Raw genomic sequence first — 14,926 nt, forward strand, 5'->3', positions numbered from 1 at the left:
CCTCTCCTCTCCTGACTGTACGTGACTCACACAACCCTACGGTTCTATATATGGATGCCCACAGAGGTGACGAGGGGTGGGGGAGTTGGAGAACTAATCCTGTGTGTGTGTGTGTGTGTGTGTGTGTGTGTGTGTGTGTGCGCGCGTGTGTGTGTGTTTTGTTACCTGTCACAGGTGTGCTGGAGGAGCTGCATGAGGGTGATGAGGAGGCCTGTCATCTCCCTCTGAAGACGCTGGGACACCAGGGCCCTAGTCTCCTCCTCTCCCTCCCCCTCCTCCTCCTCCTCCTCCGCTGCACGCAGGTTTGGGGGGTGGCGGGCGTGCGTCTGTGTGTGTGGCACAGACTCAGAGCGCAGGAGAAGGTTCAGCAAGGTGCTGGGCTCCTGCAGGAGGTGACATTGACACAACCAAACACACACACACACACACAGTCATATAACAATGCATAACACAAATGTATACACAGAGACAATGGCATACAAGTGCCCAGACACACACAAATGAGACAAGGCATAGTGTGATAGGCTTAATGATACCAACTGTCAGTCATCTCAAACATGTGTGTGTCTGTTCATGCATGTATGTGTGTGTGTGCGTGCGTGTGCCTTTGTGTCTGTATGTGCCTGAGCATGTGCAAGAGCATATTTGTGTGTCTGAGTATCTGTGTGTTAGTGTGTGTGTGTGTGTGTGCTTTTGTGTTTGTGTGTGTGTGTGTGTGTGTGTGTGTGTGTGTGTGTGTGTGTGTATGAGTGTGCACACCAAAAGACAGACAGCATCAAACAAAGCCAATCAGCTTTGTCCTGGTCTCTTAAGGAGACAGCCGTTTCCACACCGTTACATACGGCTATGCACATGTGGCTACATAAACAAGCATGTATGCTTGTGCTTCTTTCGCACAACCACCCACACCTACACACACCTACACACACACACACACACACACACACACACACACACACACACACACACACACACACAGGCAGATGTTTAAGCAACACTTGAGAAATGACAGGGGGAAACATGCAAAGTCTAATCAGCATAATCGCTGCCAGGCATCTCCATCACCTGTGTCTATGCCCCTGCTCCTGCACATGTGCTAGCTGTGCTCTGCACACACTAATGAGGCAGGGTGAGACTCATTACACCCCACCATAAACACCCGAGAGAGAGGGAGAGAGAGGGGGAGGGAGAGAGAGAGATAGACGGAGAGGGAGAGAGAGAGAGAGAGAGAGAGAGAGAGGGGGGGGGGGAAGAGGGGGGAGAGAGATAGAGGGGGAGGAAGGGAGAGGAATTAACTTAGCAGGGAAATGAAAACAGAGACAACACACAGAGTAGTGACAATAAATAAATTAGAGAGAAAATAACAAAACAAAAAAAGCAAAACCGTAAACATGGCTCTTTCTTTTCTGCTGTAATGGGACGTTAATGTGCTCGCATGGTTTGGCGGCGTGATTTATTCCCCCTGCGTATTAAATAAACAGTCTCTGCTGCTTGGGAGAGGTGGGTATAAAAAGCTAAACCCAATTACAGCAGCAGACTGGGCGTTTTATTGTTCTAGGATGGCGGGGAGTGCCCAGAGTAATCAAAAAGCCCACCAGACGAAGCTCCTCACGACGAGGTGCGGGGATTGTCGATGGTTGGGGGGGATGCGATGGAGAGGAAAGGCCCTTTCAGATACAGCGTTGTGCGTAAACAGCATCCACCACAGAGCGCCGTGGTTAAAGTTCAACAATATTGACCTCTTGACAGTGGTTTGAGAGGAAGCTTGCGGTATGCTTTGCTCAATGCAACAACAGAACAGTGAAGTACGGTGCAATCCATTTGACACAATAAGGCTTCAGAGCGCAGTGATGCTAGTTTCCCTTTCAGAAACTAAGCCATTTACACTGCGCTGGTTACTGGGATTAGCCCAAAATATAGTATTTGTCAAAACAGTATTGGTAGTCGTAGTTATTAAGGTTCAAATAGTGAACTCTGGTGTGAGCGTAGACTACCATTGCGTGGTGCAAGCCACTGGAGATGACTGATCTTCAGAGCGTTTCAGAGCGCAGCGACGGCTTTGTGTGGATGCTATCTGAGGACCCTTCACCTGTTTGAGGAGGAGCTGGAGGATCCAGCGGAGGTCAGGGTCGTCCGGGGCGGACTCGGGGCAGTGCTGGCTGAAGAAGGCGCTGAGGAAGGCCACGATCTCCCCCAGAAGCCTCTCGTCCTCGGCACACGCCGGCTGCACCTGCAGAAACCTGCCCGGTGGAATTCAGAGCCCACATTACACTTGATCTGCCTATAGGGCGCTAACACAAAGTTAATTTTACAATTCAAATGAAGTGATTGTTACGGAGTAATGTACACCTAATTGACAATTAAAACTATACATCATATAATATATTTCATATGCTTTCACAATATGCTCCTCGTGCAATGTTCTAACTGCTCTTCACTGTTTACCACATTGCAATACATTCATTACTGGTAATTATTAAGTTGGTTTTAATTCTTTGTTAACATAGCGATGGATCATATTAGGTCTAACATAGACATACCGTAGGCTGCCCCTTTTATTTATTCCGATGTATGACAGCAAGAGCAGTGTCAAATTGTATGATATATAACTTGCACTGTATGTATAATACAGTGCAAGTTAAAAATGCACAGGCAGAGCAGTGTGGTCAAACCTATCACTCCAGAGTAACCACCAAACTAATAACCAACATCTTTACATAATGGTCAACTCTATTCTGACCCAAAGAATGTCCCTAAACAAGGATAAAGAAATTAGCCTAGCGTTAACCCAAGAGCCCACCACTGGTTCTGGGACCCTGTCCAGGTCAAGAGGTGCTCACCTCTCCAGGGCCTGGTGCCAGCTGAGTCCCCTGAGCAGGGCCCGGCTGTTGTGGGCCCGCTGCTTGAGGGCCAGCTGGTCGGTCAGCAGGTACAGCCTCATCCTGGCCAGGGCTAGCCCTGCCTGACCGTGGCAGCTGGCAGTCAGCACGGCCTGGACACAGTCCTGCAGCCCCTGTCTGATGTGACTGACCCTCAGCAGAACGCACTGAGTGGCCGACAATACGAGGTCGCCATGGAACCTGACGGAACAAGGAACGATGATGATGACTGATCAGGAAGTGGCCATGCTGAGAAGAAATGATATCTCTTTGTATAGCTTTTTGTCCCCCTGCCTGACCCTCAGGAGTACACCCTGAATGGCCAACGTCACCAGGCCCGCCATGACACCTTAGAATAACAAGAACTGATGATGACAGATCAATAGGAGGACAATACAGTAGCATGTGATTTCTTTTGAACATGACACTGATCAGAAGAGGAAGATTCTTTCTGTGTATTTTTTGCACTTTTTCCTCACATGCCTAACAAGGCCAAGCCAAAGGATGATACCTTATGACTCCCAATAATAATAACAGTAATAATAATAATAAGCATTTGTATCGCACTTGTCATACACAGTACAGCTCAAAGTGCTCTACATTTGGATCATTTAACAAAATGGCTATGCTTAGCGAGGTATCTTACCCAGGTATGCCACTAAGCCACTTACTTCCAACACGCCCATATTATTATTATTATTTATTTTATTTTTTTTGCAATGGAGCCTTTAAGGAAGAGGAAAGATGTTTGAAGCAAGATCAGAAGGGACCAACGTAACAATATTGACCTTCTTCTAAGGAGGGTTTTTTTTCCACCATGAAACCTCAAAGGGGAAGGAGAGGAGACAGCGCAGCATCAGAAAGGCCACAACATTGATCACACTATTGATCTCTATTGGTGGTTTGCTTTCGTCCATCTCGGAGCCATCAAGAGAGAGCAAAGATGTCGACAGACAGATCAAACCCCCTTGACCTCTTCCTGTGTGGGTTCTTTTCAAGATGGTCGACTGAACTGCAGTGGCGTAAGGAAATGACCTCTTTCTCTGGAATGTTCTCTTTGTCCTTTTTTTTGTTTGCGTTTATCGTTTTGTTTGGCTTTGTTTTTTTTTGTCAGACACCTGAGTGAGCTGACGTGGGCGCTTTTGGAAAACTTCCCATGGAAGACAGACAGACTTTGGTAGTTTTTGGATTCTCTTTCTCTCAAACACATACACAAGTGCGCGCACACACACACATAGCACAAAAATACAATTCATCATGAAAGAGACAGACAAGCTTTCCACCAGAGAATTTCACTCCGCGTTTAAAAACATTCAGCTGCAAAATAAAAACAATGGCGTCTGCCGTGGCAGCAGCCTCCGTGAATAAGACAGGAAAAAAAGCGGAGTGGGGAAAAAAAAGACGATCCAGTTCAAAGAGATGTCTCCTGAACTTTTAGTGCGCGGTGGGAGACAATAACAAAAAAATAAGTGCCTCTCCAACGAAGGAGGCCTCTGTTGCTTCACACAGCAGGGAAAAAAAAAGGAAGGAGTGCGAGGGAAAAAATAAGACCCACTTTCACTCACTCTGCAGCTAATGACTTTTGACAGGAAACAATGCCTAACGTGTAGAGACCTTCTGTGTCTGGAGAGCTCTCTCGGCTTAATTGCATTAAAGAGTGAATGCTAGTGAGAGCCATTTGTTTATATTACGTCACATCAGTGGCAAATGAAGACAGATTAGCAGCAGATGCTGCTCTTATGAGGCTTCTCCCTGGCGACGGCTCATTTAAACACGCTGGGAGACTTGGTTAACTTTGGGAAGGGCCCCTGCGGAAGGACACATGACCCAACGAGGACAGAAGGACAGGACACAGGGGTGACCGAGTTGGGGAACTGTGGCAGGAGACTGAGTGTTGACCAGTACATTTCCTACTTAGAATAGTATACACCTGAAGATGCACAGTCAGGTGGTAACACAAACAAAGAAATACATACATGTACATACACAAACACAATCACTAGCAAGTAGGCACAGGCACAGGCACAAACACACACACACACACACACACACACACACACACACACACACACACACACACACACACACACACACACACACACACACACACACACACACACACACACACACACACACACACACACACACAGTAAAAAACACTAACACGCTCACACAATGCACACACTCACACAAATGCACTATACACGCCACGCTACACACTGAAAATGTACGTGACAAGCAGGCCGGTCTCTCTTACTTGGGAACATCGCTCCCATTTCCCCTCCGCTCCTCCAGGAGGTTATCTATCCCAGAATGCCACGCTCTGTTCCAGGCCAGCTGCAGCATGTGCCAGGCCGGCTTCAGGCTCACCAGGTCAGCGTAGGGGGGCAGCACACAGCAGTAGGGACTGACCACGTGATGGGACGCAGGTTGGAACGGGAGATTGTACCTGAGGGAGGACAGACACCAGGCCGCTCAGTCCAGATCTTGTACAAACTTCTGGCTTAACAGGTAGAGAAAGCTGACTTCCATTATATAGGTAATTGCTTTACGCCCACATCCTGATAACATGTACAGTACTGTATACTTTACACATTTTTCCCAAAATTTCCTCTCTCTCTATCCAGCGACCCCTCTATAATCTAACCATCTACCGTACCTACTGTAGCACTGTTCTGGAAAAAGAATAAAAGCATTAAATCTCCTCAATTCAAACTACACGTCAACAGCTTCCCCCTCTCAAGACGATAACACCATTTTAACACTGCAAAAACAACTAATCTAATGGATGCATAAAACACTTGTATGCTTCTTCTGCCTGTATTCTAAAAAAAGAGGATGACACAATATATACATATATATATATATATATATATATATATGGTCATCATAACATTGCTAAAACAACGAATTGAATTGTTGCTCAAGACTTTTGCATAGCACTGTATATGCCTGTTTGAACTGTATACAAAGTATTTAGTGCAAAAGCACCAAAAGCTATTTGCATGGCCGTACAATGCTTTCTTATGTGTAAATAAATGAACGTTCAGGAAGTCTGTGTGTCTAGGTGCAGCAGACATATCCATTACCAGGAGTAGCAGCGGAATGGGATATTATGGGATGGGGGCGTGTTACCTGCGGATGACAGAGACAGGGAGAGAAAACGAAGACAGGCTTGTCTCAGGACTGCCATCTGCTCTGTCCGTCCTGATGAAGACGAGGAGGCAACAACAAACAAACAAACAAACAAACAAACAAATAAATTAGCATCTGAGCTATCCGGTGCCAAAGCCACATCTCATATTGCCAACGCTTTGCGTCAGATGACAGGCTGTATTGAACAAAGGATGAGATGGCTTTTTCACACACTCGCTCACTCAGACACACACACACACACCCAAACACACACACACACACACACACACACACACACACACACACACACACACACACACACACACACACACACACACACACACACACACACACACACACACACACACACACACACACACACACACACACACACACACACACACACACACACACACACACACACACACACACACACACACACACACAGAAACCTGTTCACCATTCACCACATTCCACAGTTTTTTAAGTACATCCGCAATTAATCTTCAAAGACATGACTATCACTATACTGATGAAACACTTGTATCTCTGCATCTCCCACTTCGGGCATTTTACTGATGAAATGCTTCAAGAACACGTTGAATCGATGGGAGTAAGAAAACATACCAAAGACTAGAAAGTCCAACATGGGAGAGACACTTGTGATTGTTTGCAAACAATTTGTCTGACAGAATCTAAAAAAACGCTCTCGTCTAAGATTTCAGGTGTTCGCTTCCTCTGGTTCTCAAGTCGTTGACGGGGACTGTCTCGAGTCTCAGTCTGTCAAGACTGCGCCGAGGCAACGCTGCCATTAATGGAGTCTTCCTGACTGAATGCAGCGCCGCAGCTCAGAGGAGTATGGCAGAATGACAAGGGCACGGCTTTAGCTGCCAACACTCTGAAACTTTGATTAAACGGATACACTGGGGGAGAACGAGAGAAATACACAGATGATTTGGACTAAAAAAACGAGTAAAGGAAAACACTGCCAAATGTTACAGAAGTGGGTAAAGTCAGAATTCTCCCATTTGCTGTAGTTATTATTCTTCTTTTAACCGATATTCCATGTAATAAAAGTGAAAGTGTGAATTGCAAAATCAAGATCGAATGGTTTCAAGTTTTCTTTTACATGTGAGTGTGGCTATGTGAGTGTGTGTTTGTGTGTGTGTCTACCTACCTAGGCCATTGTGTGAGAGTGTATGTGTGTCTGGATGATAAATGGCAAAGTGCAGGCGCTTACCACACGTCCACTGTGGCGATTTCATCAAAGAGCAGTAAGGCCATCAGAGCGGCGACCTCCACCACGCCTCCCTCAGCGGCCTCCTTCAGAATCAACGAGGCTGGGACCACGTCACGCAATCACACACACGGACACGCACAACAGGAAGACAAACGACAACACTCTCAAGTAAATGGCAACCAATCAAAGGCAATATCCTCTTCACACACACAGGCGTGTGCACTGTGAGCGCACACACAGACTCTCCCTCACACACACACACACACACACAAACGTGCGCATGCACACACACACACACATACATACACACACACACACACACACACACACACACATGCACACATGCACACACGCGCGCACACACACACACAGACTCTCTCTTTGCTCTTCTTCCTCAGGTGGTTGAGAGCGGGGCTATAAATCCAGAGTCCTCAGAGGCAGCTCAACGTGCTTCTCTAAAAGGTCTGGAGGAGGAGGAGGAGGAGGAGGAGGAGGAGGAGGAGGAGGAGGAGGAGAAGAGGCTTCTCACGGGGCAGGCTTTTCCACTGTAGTGGGGAAGCGTTCTCCAGGGGGGTCATTCACTGCCTCGAGTGGGACGACGCAGGTGTTGCCTAGAGTGGACGGCACGGAAGCCAGGTACTCCCGAAAGCAAAACATTTGCTCCAACGCAGATGTTTCATCGCTCTCAAATAACGAGAGAGTGAGTGAGCGCCACTTTCATCCAGTCCGGGGGGAATAACATACGGCATCACAGTCATCAAAGTCACCCCGTTTGGGCAAAACACTGCCTACAAAAATAGACGGACAGTTTTGTTTGTGCCGATTGTCAAAGGCATTAGGAGATCTGTCATTGATCCAATTTTCCACCTCGGTCCCATTGATCCAATCTGATCCATATGTGCGGAGGATAAATTTGTTGCCAGAGCTCAACCTGGAAGCTGCGGAGGGTGCGTGCGTATTCCAAACGGCCAGATGGAAACATAATGTAATCTGTCTGCAATCGGCCCACTTAGATATGAGGGATAATGCGAACAGAACTCAGCACAACAGAATGTGAGGCAACAACAGACGGCACTGCGCTGGAAATCTACATTTATTTCCTTTCCAACCTCTAAAGTACTTTCTGCTTTCCTCGTCACTGCCTTTGAGGTTGTCTTTGATTTTCTTTTTTTCCTCATACAGTTATGCACCGTCTCAACATTACTCATTGCAGGTATGCCTACAGTATGTCACAAACATGCCTCCCTCCATTCCTCCCTCTCTATGGGATGGGTGCAGTAGGATTGCCCACTGAGTGTGTGTGTGTATCTTTGAGTGAGTTGAGAAGGTGTTGTTATCGGCCTCCCTCTACCCATTTATCGTGAGTCTAACGGTGGAAATGTGCACATGATTGCGTGTGAGTGAAACAAACAGGTGTAGCCATCAGTCTACCTTTATGTCTAGATATCATGTACTGATCCATATGCCTCTCCATACATACTGTATGATTTTGGATAGCTGAGTGCCTGACATCTGCCATTGTGTCCGTGGCCATGTGAAGGCGCGTGTGTGTGTGTGTGTGTGTGTGTTGTTTGAGTGCAGCCTACCTCTGAGCAGAGTGAGCAGGAGGGGGGGCTGCTGTGCCAGGCTGTGGCGCAGGGTGGGGTCTGCGTACACCAGCTTCCTCAGCACCGCCAGGCTCGGCTCCAGCAGGCAGTCTGTGTTCTGCACACACACACACACACACACACACACACACACACACACACACACACACACACACACACACACACACACACACACACACACACACACACACACACACACACACACACACACACACACACACACACACACACACACACACACACACACACACACACACACACACACACACACACACACACACACACACACACACACACACACACACACACACACACACACACACACACACATTACTGGCACAGGTATAGGAGGTGTGGTGAGGGTGTGTGTAAATGTGTGTGTGTGTGTGTGTGTGTGTGTCTTTGTTCTCCATAAACAAAGTCATAAATTACCTACTCATACTGTAACTGGCAGGTATGAAGGGTAGCGTCGGTTAGCGCTCACATGTGACCACCCATGCGTCACACTTAGCTTGGTGTGTTCTGGGGTTTGTGCATATTAGAGCAATATGTTGCTAGAGGGCATTTCTCAACACATTGCTTGGGACAAGCGTTATAAAGGTGTGGGATAAGCTGCTTTGACAAGAGGCAAAGGCCACCACCACAACAGAGGTCAGCATTTATAAGGCTCACTGCAAACTGCGAATCAGAATTCATATTGCAGATCTGAGGCAAGGCTGGGGATGGCCAATTATGCACAACCGAGGAACTGTGCCACCGTCACCAAATGGTATATGTTAACCAGAACATTCTAAGAACTGAGATCGCTGCAAGGATATTCTGTGACAGATTTACACAAGGACACACAGACACGCACACACATGCACGCACACACACACACACACACACACACACACACACCCCCTCTTGACTAATATTGTTCCTGAACAATTATATGTGTCTGGGGTTGTATCGCGATCACAGCCAACCACTGACGTGCTAAACGGGTGAAAAGACAGGCGTTAATCAGTGCTAAGAAATCAAATGGAATACACTCGACTTGTTATGCAGCGCGACAACCCAAACATGGCTCATTTCACCGCGGCCTGTGTCTCACATCTTTTTAATTAGCGGTACTCACATTTTTCCCCCCTCTCGTTCTTTTTCCTCGTCTGAACGGAACATAATTATCAGGCACGGCCTGGGGAGGCACTCCTTAGACAAGAGGTGACAAATTAAGAGTCTGACACCATTAACTCCCATTACGCTTGCCCTGACATGGAGAAAGTGCCTGCAGCCAGCAAGAAAAAATACAAGTTTTCGTTTAGGAGGTTTTTGTTTATGTTGTTAATTTTTTTTTGTTTTGTTTTTTTTTTTCCCTCCTCAACCGCTTGGCATCCTTCGACTTAAATCCCAAGCCGTGATGGAAAGATTGCTCAGCGCAGCAAATTGGAATGAAATTACTGTTTTGCTTACGCCCTAAACAAATGAGAGCACGGACACTTTCTCGTTTGAGTAATGTGAGACTATGCAAACACATGGCTCGCAGACTTCACCCAACAGCTGGTGGGATGGGCTTTATACTTCAGCCAAACAAACAAAAAAAAAGAGGTAATGAAATAAAAACTAAATTAGATAAACAAAACAAACAGAGGTACTGGTACAACTGGAGCTATCCAGTTGTACCTTCGTGGCGTTGTGCACAATGTCACTGACGACGCTGATCACTTTCTCGCCGACTCCAAGGCTCTTCAGGGCCGCGTGCATCGCTGTGTCTGGAAACACAAGAGCATTGCCACTCAATGTACAGTACAACGCGTTATGAGACCTTGTTAACTTTTATTTTCTTAATTAGAATGGTGCGGCATGGTGGAACAGTGGTAGCACAGCCAGTATGGGCACAGTATGGTATGGCAACTGCTCTGCACTGCAGAGGGTGGTGAAAACCATCCATCAGAGGGTGGTGAAAAATAACCATCACTGGTTCCTCACTCCCCTCCATCGAGGCCATCCAGGGTTGTTTGCATAAGGCACAGAGCATCATCAAAGACTGTTCCCACCCCAACCACAGACTGTTCACCCCCCTCAGGGAGGAGTTACAAGTCTCTCCGCATCCCAACCAGCAGGTTCAGACGAGGTCACTATAGGTTGAGGTGTGTTTTGGGGGGATATTATTAGGGGTTTGGGGGAGGTACTGGTATCTTACCCTGTAGAATGACCACCAGCTGCTCTACGGCAGACCTCCTGAGAACCAGGTCAACCGTCTCGGAGGTGAAGATGTTGTAGAGTTTATTCACAGAGTCCACCTGGGAATAGGGCAACACATAAGCATATAAAGAGTACACTGTATTTAAAAGGGGTAAGTATGCAAGGATGCATTCAATTATATTCGTCTAACTCCACATGTGGGTGTGAGAAGACCATATACTGTACAATACACACATTACAGTGAGTAGCATGCCCATATGCATTCATGTAGCCATACCTGCGAGGGCAGTGGTTCAGTCTGGTCATTATCTGGTATTGGCACCTGATAGTAAGCAGTGGTTGGCACCACAAGGGCCCCAAAGTCTATTCTGTGACCGGTCAGTCAAGGCCTCTGGCATGGCCTCTCTGACCGGTCAATCCTTCACAAAACAGACTCTGCAGCACCTACTAGTGGTACCAGCCAGTGTGAGTGTAAGTTGTCAGCACTCACAGGAATGACCAGTTTGAGCTACACCTTGTGGAAACTACAGCGGCGGCGGCGGACAGAGAGGGAGCTGTCCACGCATCCGTGTTTACCTTGAGGAAGGACTTGTCGGTGGTGTCGAGCCGGAGGTCCACGGCCTGGCTCAGCAGGTAGAGGGAGGGCAGCTGGGACATGACGCTGCTCTCCAGGGCAGGCCGAGAGCTGCTGGCCCCTTCAGCACCCGTCAGGTGGGGGATCAGGTGCTGCACGGCTGCCGCTCGCACTCTGAACACAAACACACACGGGCAAAGTCATCAGTCACCAATACAAAGCCAATATGAAGAACCATTTGATGGAGAATGCTTCTTGAGTTTCCATCTATATTCTGATATTGGCATTTTTATGATCAATATGATCATAATGATCAATCTGAATGGCATCGGTGTTTCAGCCATGAGTATTCACATTATAAATAACGTTGCTTTATGAAGGGTACCCATTTTAATTAACACAGGACATTTTCCCTTGAATGAATTGGTAATGATGCTGAACATAGAGCATGGTGAATACCATATCATTCCCAACGATTCTATCACATCCACATCCTAAAACTTCATCATGGCAACGCTTTGTAGCTACATGCTACAAAGCCCATTACTTATGCCAAGGACACACTGTGATTTTTGGTGCGATTTTAGCCCCAAATCAGTTGGATCCAGGCCGAATTACTGTATGATCCGTTGTGTTATTTGAGCAGGCTCACAACGCCCGAGACATCACAATTAACGTTCCAGCTCCCGTCTAACCTAAGTGGATTTCTGGCATGTGAAACATTTTTGGCGTTCCTCTTGCAGTGTGAGCAGTCAAACAGTGTGAGCAAAACAACCGCAGCAGACTGAAACGTGTAGTTTGTGAGTAACCATATAGTCACAGATCTCTGGCTGGCTTGAGGCCAACATTTTGGGAGTTTGACTGGGCTCCAGTGTACCGCTCACTAGCCTCCAGTCCTAAAATAGTTCATCGGTGGGTTGAGATTCTACCCATTCAGGGGAGTTACTGCCAGATCAATGCCAGTGTGCGCTGAGAGTGAGAGGGATGACAAACATTTATGGGCACCATGGGAGGCCTCTCACACCAGCATATTAAACTTAATTAAAGTGTTTCTGTCAAGTAATGAACTTGGCACAGCACACACACACACACACACACACACACACACACACACACACACACACACACACATACACACACCACACACACACACACACACACACACACACACACACACACACACACACACACACATACACACACCACACACACACACACACACACACACACACACACACCTCACTAATACACACCCACAAATGCACGTGCACATACAGACACACACACACACACACACTCACGCCTGGTGCTTGGAGAACAGCAGTCGGAGTGCAGCACGTAGCTTGGCGGCATGTGAACTCATCCCAACGCCCGCCTCGCCTGATGGTTCACTTATCAGCAGGATACAGTTTCCCAAGGCATCATCACTGCCGGCATAACTCTAGAACACACACAGACACACGCACGCACACACACAGACGCACACACACAGATAGAGACACACCAACACAGGCGCACACACACGCACAAAGACTTGATTTAGAGTGTCTCCCAACAACAGAGGCCCACCGAGAGCTGGCTGAGCTCGACATTGAATAAATATGCATGGAGGGGTGTGCACAAGTGCTTCTCCGCATCTCCTCTGTAATGACGGTCCAATTACAGAGCGCACTTGGCAAAATGTAATCAATTTTGATGACCTTTCTCTTTTATTGGGATTTTTTTAATGTTTTTTTTTTTCCCATTTATATTACCAGAGCTCAATCTAACCCAGTCTGAATTTATGAACTTTATATGAGCAAGGTCTGCATTACTTATTTAATTGGAGAACACAGATAAACACACTGCTTAAAACTAAAATGTAGTATCTCTCCATCCCTTGCAAGACAAGCGATACAATATATGCTAATGGCAGCATTGAGATCTCCCCTCCTCCTGCACAGCTGGTACACACCAGGCTTGAGTGGAGGCAGCGCCTACCTGTAAGACGGGGATGACCGGGTAAAGAGCCTCATTAAGTTTGCTCCAAGTCGCGGCTGTCATCATCAATCTCCCTTTGAGCAGGTACAGGAGGATATCCTTGGCAGCCGACTTCACCTGTGGGCGGCACATAAACCAAATTGATGGCGGCGAGAATGGCGCTCGCGGGTGCTCCGTCATCCGTACCTGACGTGCCAGAACGCCTCACGCGCGGCACAACATATGTGTGGCATCCACCAATGTCAAATATTGGCTTAGCGTGACCTCGACATCGTATTACATAGAAAGTGCCTGCGTCGTCTTTTTTTTTCTTTTTAAACACATAGCATAAAGAACCCTTCAGTGTGTCCTTGTTTACAAGGCGTGTCACAGTCATGTGCGTCGTGTCACGGCAGACACTTTGGGGGGGGATGTAGAGTGCGGCGATCATACCTTCCCTGCTTGGTCCTGAAGGCCGAACGTGCAGATCTCGTAAAGGACTCGGGCGTGGAGGACAAAATGGACGCCGCTGCTCACCGACGACACAGGCTTCGCCACGTTCTGAACGCCAAGGCACTCCTGTCAGATTCACATCAACAATTCGTTATGGCCTTCTGATTGGTTAACGTAAGGACATTTGAATAGGATGTGCTCAGCAGGGTTACCTTGACAATGTTGAGGGTCCAGGTGTAACATTCCGTCTTGACAGATAGTAGGGGGTGAGACAGGAGCTTCAGGTAAACTTCCTGACTTTGAGATCGGAGCATGGGGCTTGCCTGAGCAAACTTCCACCTGTGGGACACGTTCAAAGCCACATTTACTTACTTGCTCTCATCCGAAGTGACTTAACTGCACAAGCAATGGCACATACATCAATAGCAATTTGCACTCCAGGAGAAAAAGTGGCATAGCAATGTGGTTGTGGCTGTGCTTGTAATCAAATATTTCTCTCCGCAGAGAGGCCAGTGATAGGCACTTGTTCGATTACATGTCTCTTCTCGCTCTTTAATGATGAGCCAAAATCAATTAGCAGAGATGGCAGTCAATACAAGGCAGATCAAGTTCTCTCCACTGATGCAAAGTTCATTTTTGACTAAATTAAATCTATAAACCAACAAATTGATACTACAATTTGAAGGCTTCATTCCTTATTTTCCTATTGACAAACAGGACCTTCATTATTGAATTATTATGCTATTGTTGTGAGGAATTTGTTTTCTGCTAAACCAGGCCTGTGACATCACCCTCTATCAATCTGAGGTAACCTGGCTACACTGTTGCCACGGCGCTGTCCAGTTTCCACAACACAGGCCGCCTCTCACCCGACCCCCGTTACAGATCAGAC

The 14,926-nt window shown here is 47.1% G+C and overlaps 1 protein-coding gene across 3 annotated transcripts in view; it reads right to left on the minus strand.

Moving 5' to 3' along the window:
* The window catches only part of rttn (rotatin), a 53,861-nt gene that overhangs the window by 29,796 nt on the left and 9,139 nt on the right, over positions 1-14,926 (minus strand). For all 3 annotated transcript variants that reach the window (XR_009936327.1, XM_062520750.1, XM_062520749.1), the window contains exons 14-27: positions 14,247-14,373; positions 14,035-14,160; positions 13,603-13,719; positions 12,924-13,063; positions 11,625-11,796; positions 11,047-11,146; positions 10,527-10,615; positions 8,841-8,958; positions 7,255-7,354; positions 6,015-6,086; positions 5,137-5,328; positions 2,841-3,080; positions 2,090-2,240; positions 166-383 (exon numbers count right to left, since the gene is read on the minus strand). Coding sequence is in view for 2 of the 3 variants with exons in the window: in XM_062520750.1 (XP_062376734.1) it covers positions 166-383; positions 2,090-2,240; positions 2,841-3,080; positions 5,137-5,328; positions 6,015-6,086; positions 7,255-7,354; positions 8,841-8,958; positions 10,527-10,615; positions 11,047-11,146; positions 11,625-11,796; positions 12,924-13,063; positions 13,603-13,719; positions 14,035-14,160; positions 14,247-14,373 (1,962 nt within the window). In the remaining variant the exon portion in view is untranslated. The remainder of the gene's footprint in view (positions 1-165; positions 384-2,089; positions 2,241-2,840; positions 3,081-5,136; positions 5,329-6,014; positions 6,087-7,254; positions 7,355-8,840; positions 8,959-10,526; positions 10,616-11,046; positions 11,147-11,624; positions 11,797-12,923; positions 13,064-13,602; positions 13,720-14,034; positions 14,161-14,246; positions 14,374-14,926) is intronic.

This window comes from Sardina pilchardus, chromosome 19 (assembly GCF_963854185.1).
Source record: "Sardina pilchardus chromosome 19, fSarPil1.1, whole genome shotgun sequence".
Lineage (NCBI taxonomy): Eukaryota > Metazoa > Chordata > Actinopteri > Clupeiformes > Clupeidae > Sardina > Sardina pilchardus.